The sequence below is a fragment of the Parasteatoda tepidariorum genome, chromosome 6 (assembly GCF_043381705.1).
Source record: "Parasteatoda tepidariorum isolate YZ-2023 chromosome 6, CAS_Ptep_4.0, whole genome shotgun sequence".
Taxonomy (NCBI): Eukaryota; Metazoa; Arthropoda; class Arachnida; order Araneae; family Theridiidae; genus Parasteatoda; species Parasteatoda tepidariorum.
The window spans coordinates 88,015,707-88,025,569 of record NC_092209.1 but is presented as its reverse complement, the minus strand read 5'-3'; the positions used below and the strand labels follow the sequence as shown (position 1 = coordinate 88,025,569).

Below are 9,863 nucleotides of genomic sequence, written 5' to 3'. Positions count from 1 at the left end.
AATGAATTTAAGGATATATATATATATATATAAAGAAACATATATGCATTTAAACACATATATTAAAACATACATATTTATTTATATCTCAAACGTAGTTTATTGGAATCTCTTTCTACATAGTAATTTTCTTGTTCTTGCGTAACAACCTGTACTTTAAGCTTGGGACCACCTTGTGCAATTATATTTCATGAATTTCACCATTTGATAAATATAATATCAATGGTGCACGTGTGAGCCTTCTAAAATGATTCTTATCTCAGAATGAATAAAAATAGAATTTATCGTGATAGAAAGTTTCAACAACTGCAAGGAAAATGTGTATATATTAATATGAACATATTGCGTCATTTATCTAGATTTATTTTTTTTTCTCGTATACTCCACCCTTCCACCTCAACCCCTGCATTAGGTGACATAATAAAAACCCACAACAGTGAAACAGACAGTTAATCAGCAACCGTCACCGACCTCCATTCTTCTACGTAGAACGTAGTGTAGTTGGTCGTTTTGTTCTCAGCTGAAAGGATCAGCAAATTATCCTAATTCTTGCGAGCTGCAATTCTGTGTTTTAATTTATTTTTGTATTCCGATTTTAGAAAAGCCTTCATTGTATGGGTAAGTGAAACTTCGTTGTTATTTTACGTTATAGTAGTGTTACGAACCATTTATTTGTGGTCAATTGTATTGTTAACTGCTCTAGATAAAATATATCATATGTAGGCGTATGATTCACACACATTCTGGTATGTAGGCGTGTGATATTTCCTTTCTCTTAATTCAATTTGAAACTGCTACCTTAAATTAAGTATATATATGAAGCTTAATGTTAATCTTTACTTATGTTTAGGTTTTCAAGTTTAGATTAGATTGAGCTTTCATTGGGTAATAATAGTGATTATTCTGAGAAAATGTTTTGTACCAAGCTGGGGGAAAATTTATTACGTCACTGTAATAAGGAAGCATTTGTAATTTAATATCTCATAAATACATTTTCTGTGAAGATAGCGATTATAGTATGTAAAGTATATACAAGCATAGCGTTATATTTTTAACTCTTACATCAATATGTTATTTATCAGTAATATATGTTATTATCAGTAATGTCATCTTTTTTATCTTGATCTGAAAAAACTAATAAATTATTTTGCTATTATCAATGTATAAGTTCTCTCCCCAATTCTGTGTTCTTTTTAAACAATTATAAAATTCTTTGCCTAGATTGAAGAATTACTTTTCTTCTGATGAAGGTGACAGCATTATTATGACTACATTATTTACGAAGCCTTAACCGATAAAATTAATTCGATCATGTCAGAGTATGATTTTTAAGTAATAACGACGGAGATTAATTATTTTTGATAACTTAAAAAGTATAATGAAGGGATGAGTTGTGAGTACAACTACACTGTAAAGTGTAGAAGGTATGGACAATTAAATTATCATTTTAAATAATTGAATTTTTTCAGCATTTGTCTGTTAAAACAGGATTTATTAGGTGGTTAAAAAAATTTTGTAATAACTATGTGTGATAAGAAAGTGTTAAAATTATTTTCATACTTTTTCAATTGTAATTATATTGCTGTGTTAATGAGTTTTAATTATCAAACTTATATTGTTACTTATAGTATTTTGAAAAGACATTTTTTAAATCTTATAATTTCAAAGATTTATATTAATATCTGGTAACTGGGGTTTAGGTTTTGTCTAACTGGTTTTCATTAAATGGAGGTTAAAAGCCATTAAAAAGCGTACTCTTTAACGAAATGTTTATTTTGTAATGAAATTTTATTTATGATTAACAGTTTGTTGCTTTATTATGTACTTATGTTTATAATTAAATTGTTGAAGTTGGAATGCATGCGCTTTAAGATTTGTGCCAAAACTAATAATCAAAATTTTACCCTTATAGAATTTTAATTATAAAAAAAATTGTACTATATGCTTGTTATATCTATTCAGTTTCTATATTTTTTTGCAATGCACATAAATGCCTATAATTTTGAAATAATTATCTACAATTTGTAATAAAAATAAGTAGATAAATGAGTTAAAGAACCATTACAATTTTAGCTAATTTTAAGAAATTTATTTACTTAAACTCTCACTACTGTAAACCACATTTTAATGCAAAAAATGACATTTTTAGTAAACTTTTTTTAAAATTTAATGCTTAAAGATATACTTTTTATTTTAATTAGTTAAAATATAATGGAAATGTCACCAATGATCTTGGTTTTTGACAACAATAAAAGCTATTCTGTGCCAAAAAAAATGTTTTAAGTTCATAAACTAAAGGGCACTTTTCGACATTGTCATATTTTAATTCTATTCCATGGTGCCTGCTGGAAAAGTTTCGAGTTTGGTTTTGAATCCCAACTCGTAAAACTTTTCGATTGTTAAATCAATAGTTTCATCACATCCGTATGTGTATTAAATTTCCGATATCCAACAATTTACAAGAAAATTTTTAAAAAATAAACCATGTTTATTGAATAACATTTGTAAATTAATAGGAAAGGAAGCAACTGTGGACAATGTTTACAAATGTAATAATAATACAGTTTGCTTGGCATCATTAAGCATATAATTTTTTTTTATTAAACTTTAAACTATTATCTTCATTTTCATTATACATAACTGAATCAGCTTCCATACATAACAGAATACATAACAGAATCGTGGTGACACGGCGACATTGTCACAAACCGTTACTGAGTTCTTGCAGTAAGATTTTTCATTTGGGAAGTAAAACTTTTTTTTTTGTTGCAGAAATTTTCAAAAGATATTATCTTTTCTTCGGAATTATATTCAAAAGATGCCTTTCTTATGCATTCGAGTGGAAAAGATGCTTTTTCTATTCTCATTTGAGAACAATGAAAAATAAAGATTAATGAAGTAAAAAAATTGGTTTTCTTTTCTGCGGAAAATTTCGTTTAAATTTTTTAATGCAGTTGTTGCTATTGATTTCCACATAGTTTTAAAATCCGATATTTTTTGCATATTTATTTCAACAACTGAATCTCAAAATGACAAGCGTATTTAGTAACCTTTTTTGAAGAGTCCGATTTACTGCTACAGATTTCACAATTTTTTATTTATTTATTATTTTTTTTAATGAGATGATGATACAATACAAAAGTGCAAAAAAGGAAATAACTAGTGTGTTTTCCCCCTACAAAATGCGAGAATAAAGCCCATAATGTTAGAATTAAAAAAATTACATAGTTAATTTTTAAAAATTATTTTACTTGATCTGAAAAGTTTCTTTCTTTTGAAATTGATGCTTTTGTTACTTTAATTTAGTAACATCTATATTTGTTATTGTTAAAAGTATCTTGCAGAAATATATTAGTATTAGAAAGATGTGTTGCAGAAAGCTGGAAAAAATTCTATCTCAGAGCTTAGCTTTAATTTTTTTTTATTAGTCTTACTTTCCTATTTATTTGCATTTAGTTTTTTTTGTATTTTCTGATAATTGATTAAATTTTGTGCATTTTCATTCATTAAACAGTTACTGTTTGAAAAAGCATGGAAACTTTTTTGTTATTTTAATTGTTTTCATTTCCACAAATTTAATGAATAAAACTGTCTTGTTTATTTTTGCATAATATTTATTTTAAATTGGTTCTTATTGCCATGAGGCAGCTTCTTATAGATTAAATCATTATTCTGATTGATCCACGACTGCTTTAATTCTTGATTAGTACTGGGTGATGTTAAGATTTAGACATCGTGATGTTTTTATAATTTATCAATATTTAAGAATGTGGATATCTGAAAAATAGTGGCTGAAAAACATTAAGCAGCTGGATTGATTGTCCAAAAAAAAAAACAGGATTTGCACACACTCAATTTAAAAAAAGAGAAAAACTTCCATAACTAACAGATTCAACAAAAATTTGATTCTCAATGACAATTGGATTCATCATGTCTGCAAAATGATGAGTCACGATGTAAAAAAAGATAAGGAAATATAATGATCATCTCCACAGCTATCATTGCACACTTACGGAGGAAAATGCTCTTCATGTGAGCTTCGAAAAAATTGCCGGTGCTTCGAAAAATTGAGCCGGTGCTTCGAAAAAATTGCCAATCCAAATTCAATGATGGTATAAAATCTATATTTTCCAATGCATCGATTTATCACAGAGTCCTATTCTTTAGAATAATTTTTGGAAGTTGCGGTGCCTTCATAAATTCAACTTTAAAAAAAAACATTAGTTTTATAAAATACTTTTAATAAAGCAAGTTCTCATGCCAACCCCGTTCTCGTTGCAATCTAGGAAAAGGAGCTTTTTTTTTCCAGTTGTCTTTTAAAAAAAGGTAGCACATGCCTGGTCAGATTCAGCAATATGGTAAACCTAACTGGTCGATCACCCCATATCAAAACAAGCTCTTTTTTTTTAGCTGAGTTTTTTAAAATGAAACTACGAGGGTCTCCCTTTGTAAACTTTGCAGGAAGTCAAAATTCGAACATTATCTTGAACACTATTGTTAATTTATTCTAACAGACCTTTACTTTTTATGAAAAAAAATTTTTCTCTGTGAAACTTTTTTCTGTATGACCTAGTCTAAAATGTTCTCATAATAAAAATAACTTTTAGTGTTAAAAATATGTTTTTATTAAATTCAAGTTGAAATTTAACTGCAGACAATGATTTTTATGGAATTTCAAAATTGGGTGCAATTTTAAGCTCATGATTTTACAATAGCAAACAGAAATTTACCTGTCATAAATGATTTTTTTTGGAAGTTACAATGTTTGAAAACATTTTCATACTATATTTTTGTGTTGATTTTTTAGTATAATTTTTAATTTTCGCAAATTATGTCTAAAATTTTCACAAAAGGTACTTCTAAAAAAAAAAACCCAGACAGACCCCTGAAAATCCTCTCTTAGCTGCTTCACTGATTCTGTTGTAGCATTCCTGTGTCCTACATGCAGGGTTGGAAATGAGAATATAACAGCCAAATGTCAGTGGCAATATAATGTTTTTTTTAGTTGCTGAATCGTTTCAGCTAAGTGTAGTTTTAAAATTATATTTTTGACCACATTATTTATCCTTTTTCGTAACTTATAGATAAAATTTTCAGTGGTCCTTCTATACCCTGAATTAGGCAGGTTGCTAAAAACTGAAAAGGACACTAAATTTTCCCAATTACAATAAAGAGTAATTCACAAAAAATCATGTAGCTTCTAAGTTACCAGAAATGTATATAGAGTTCTTAAATTTATCATTGAAAAGAAACATTTTCTAAAGGGAAATTTAATTTAAAATAGCTATGTTTTAAAATGTGCATGATTTATTAATTCATCAAAAAATCATCACAATAATAATGCATTAAAAGGTATCAATATTCTGAAAACGATGACGAAATGTTGCTTAAAACAAAAAGTAATTGTTATTTCAAAATTTCTGTTTTGTAATAGCATCAGGGGTCTGTCTAGGTTTTTTTTAAAGGTACTTATTTTGTGAAAATTTAGACATAATTTGTGAAATTTGAAAATTATATTAAAAAATCAACACAAAAATAAGGTAAAATAGGAAAATATTTTAATATTTTTCATAAATATGTTAAGTATTTTGTGAAACTACCGTTTTTCTAAAAATTTAATTTGTGAAGCTACCGCTTATAGGCAGTAAATTTACCCTAGACACACCCCTGAGCATAGTCTTAAATTATCAGAATAAAATCTTTTAGTCTAAAATGAATGAATTCTATATAAATATTTTGATTTCAGATACATTGGACGAAAGTGATAGTTCTAATAATGGGTTGTTTGTACAGCATTTGAAAGGTTGTTCATTCAGTATAGCTGAGAAGTTGGCTGCACAATGGCCATCTTGACTCGAGGAACCACTCATTCACCCCAACAGGTAAATCATTTTATTGTTATAGATGTGGGTGACTGGGTGATCAATGTCACCCATTGCAGGCTCTTAGGGGGGAGTGCGGACTATTTTGTTAACGCTTGCTGGCTTTTTTTTTCTTTTTTTTTAGATTTGTTTACTCCTTCCAACTTTTTGTATATTTAATTGGAAATGGTTAAAAATTACTTGTTCATCTTCGTGTCATAAAATATTTCCGGTACGTTGTCTCGGCAGACAGTTGCACTTGCATCCTTAGTTCTTTGAACCACACTTCCGATTTGAATCTGATCTGATAGCAGATATGAATTCCTTTGTTAAGTTTATGAACTTTCTCCTGGAAGAGTTAAATTAGTTTACAAGTGTTGACGAACTTTTTTAAAAGTGTTTAATCTTACTTGGATTATTTACTGTTTCGAAAGACTTCATTGGAGAATCGTCTAGATATAAATTATTTAGCTTGGAATCTTTCTTCATCTATATCTCCCCATTTTATTACGCATGTGATGCACTTGTTCTTTTATTTTATTACAAACAGTTCTGAAATTAGTTCGTTTCAAAATTAAGGAATGGATCTGATGATTTATTTGATGCCGTGACTGTTTTAGCAGTTTTTTTGAGCTGAAGTCAGTGTCAAAAAATTCATGACCTATGCATTGTTGGTTTCAGAAGCTAAAATGAAACATAAATTTTCAAAATCTTTTTAAATTTTTTCTCCCCCTTCAGTTGCCAAAATTTTGTTGTTCGCGGCTGATGTACGATAATTTTTATTATTTCTTGTATCCTTAAACAGTTCTAACAACATTAAAACTCAATTCTGAAATGCCACAAGCAAAAACTTATAGGACAAAGAAAAAAAATAGTTTTAATTCAACCAAAAATTGAATCATTAATTTTTCATAATCATTTTAATTTGGAAAATGGGATATAGAATGTCAGTGTTGTGTGATTTTTAATTAATTACTTTTATCTAAATTTTACTTTTTTTATTTATTTAATAGTAAATTCGTGCAAGAGTTTATCAATATTATATACCTATATGGAATTAAGTAGTATGTCGTAAGGCTCCATTAATTTGAATTTCATCTATGCAAACTGTATATATTTCTAAGCTGTTGTATTTCTGATTACTGATAGCTAGAGTTGATACCTGCATATTTAAAATTATTGACCTGCATATTAAACTTTGATAATAAACATATTTAAAATTATTTTACAGCAAAGAATTCGAGACAGAGTTGATTCTACCTGACAGAACATGTTCAACCAAAGATGAGGTAATTATATTTATATTTTGTAGAAAAAATATGTGTGTTTTTAAACTTAATTATTTGAGAGGTATATTTTTGAACTGCCTCCCAAGTTTTACATTTTTACTGAAAAGCTATCACTATTCAAGCTGAACATTTTAGGTGTTCTAATTATTTTTAGTAAGATTAGTGTAGATACTATCGTTGATTCTTGAAAGATTTTGAGCAGAAGAAAGAAAATTCTTTTGGTAAAACAGCTCAAAGTTAAATATTAGTTTCTTATCCGTTCAAAGTATAAAATTAGAATTAAACAAAAATTAACAAAATTTAATTTAAAAGCAGAAAGTCAAAATTGAAAAATGCTAAATACCAGAATTGTTTTAATTAAACAATATAAATGAAAATGTGCGAATTTAAATTCAAGTAAAATCTAAAGATACGCATGTTAGCAACGGCCTTCATCAGGGGACGCACTGCTTTGCCAGCATGCTAAACCCTTTCTGTTGTGCGAAAATCCGGTGACACACACAGTTGCACAAGTCAAAATTGCACCGAAAAAAGAAAAAAAACTTAGACTGACACATCTACATATGAGAAATACAAAGAGGAAGTTACAGTTAGAAAAACCAAAATAATGTAAATTTTCATTAAACATTAAAATGAAATTAAATAATAACAGTGCGGACCTCTTTCGAAAAAAACTTGAAAAAGGCAAAATTCCTGAATCAGGAAAATTAAGTGCTGTTATATTCATGTGGAACTAAAAATTCTATTTTACGCCTCATAGGTCTACTTATGCAAGCTTCAATGTCAACCAAATTAATTGAACTTGTCTGAGACATTTTGAATTTAAACAATTATAATTACAATAATTGAAAGGAAAATTATTTATCCAAAGTAATTCTGAAGTTCTTAATGAAAGAAAATCTGTTTTATTATTAGAAATAAATTTGAACCTAGGAATTTTTTAATATTTTTAAAAATTTTAAAGTATAAGTTGGAATTAAAATGTGTCAAACTAATAATTTTTAAACTTAAAATCTCTTTTTTTGTCATATAATTCCATTAAAGTGTCATCTTTATGAATTGTATTATCGATATCTAAAAAATTGGCTTCTTTAACATCTGAGTTATTCTTTATTAAAAATTAAGTATTTTAGGATAAATATCTTTAATTAAATCAAAACCATTACAATCAAAAAGAATCAAATCATCAATAAATTTAAATCATATTAATAAGTTATGTTGTAAAAATTTTTGTACTTAAAAAATGTAAGAAAATGTTGTCAGAAACATTAGGATAACAATTTCCCATTAAAATAAACCAGATTTGATTGGCAAGAGCTAACTGATAATTATTTAAATTTTAGGTAAACCCAGACAAATCTTTTAAAGAAAGAGCTGACAATGAGCAACCTTTGCCACCGGCACAATGGGGATGTGAACCAGAACACCTGGAGTTCTCATCATTTGTAACATTGAAAATCTTCTTGAAAGAGCTGGGTGATATACTCGAATCGGAGCTGAGATGTCACCCTTACAACACTGTTGGTAGCTTTCTGGCATTCTATGATGCCTTCGTCAAGCAGGCGCGCCCTCTGGAGGAATTCTATCATAGCTATCAGCCCTCTGTACTTCCCGAGAGTCTTTCATGCGTCGGGTTAGGTTATTCTTTGATAGATAGTATGAGATCCGTTCTCGATGTGTGTTACCCCGAGTTGAAGTCTTCTTTGTTTCTTGCATCCTGTGAGGAGATGATCGTAGACGTTGATTCTTATGTGAGGTGCACCCCTTCGTCCCTCAACTGCAGCGTGAAGGAGCACGTCTTGGTGGTCGTGAGGATCATGGTGGAGGAGAGGGAGGGTTACATTTTGTTAGACCCCGGTTATCATGTCAACATTCCAGTGGTAGTCATGGCCGACGGCCTCTACCCCAATACAGGTTGGTTTTTGTCGAGTGAGACTGCCAAATCTAAAAAGGAGTACTGCTACGAGGTGGACGAAGGCAGGAATTACCTGAAGTGGTCCGTGAAGGACACTCGAAACGGGAAGGTTAACAGCTGGACGAACCTGATTTACGTCGGTCAGAAGTTTTTGAGCGCTATCGATGTTGCGGAGAAGAGGAATATAGTTTTTAACTTCAGAACGATCGTTTCGAGGGATAACAAACAGCCCGTTGCTGGCCTGTATTGCAATTTGGAAGGGGAGGAGAAGTTTACCTTTTTTTATAACAATCAATTATGCCAGCGCCAAGATGTTAAGATTCCGTTTGAGTATTTTCAAGGGTGTAGGGAAAATAATCATTTTGAGTTTGCTATTTCAGCCTGTGCAGCTCAGATTGGGTACAACGATAGTTTATTGTCTGAAATGATAAATAGGGTGATCGAAGCTTACTTTAACATTGATTTTATGCCATTTGTTCGTTTAATCAACAATAAAATTGATGAATAATTTTTTGATTTTTCTTTTTATACTTTTGGTTTAATAAAGTCTTTGCAAGTGCAATTTTGTTTTGTTTTATATACTTAAAAATACATTGAGACTGATATGTATTCAAAGGACTGTATTTTTTATTGCTCTTTAGTATCCAAGAGACTATTTTTGACATGACTGTTGTCAACTTTTAACTTTGTTATCAGAGGTCTGCCCCAGGTCAAATTTACTACCATTTAGCGGTACCTTCACAATTTCAACTGGGGGAAAAATACTTTTTCTTAAAATTTTATTTTTGTGTCCCGTAA

The 9,863-nt window shown here is 29.3% G+C and overlaps 1 protein-coding gene across 1 annotated transcript; it reads left to right on the top strand.

Annotated features, from left to right (window-relative positions):
• Positions 1-371: 371 nt before the first annotated feature.
• Positions 372-9,627, top strand: LOC107439161 (uncharacterized; the record flags this gene model as incomplete). The annotated part of the gene is given in 4 exon segments (XM_071182821.1): positions 372-618; positions 5,747-5,882; positions 7,093-7,150; positions 8,494-9,627. A coding segment is annotated over 1 exon segment (765 nt). The 3' UTR covers positions 9,574-9,627.
• Between the last annotated feature and the right edge of the window lie 236 nt (positions 9,628-9,863).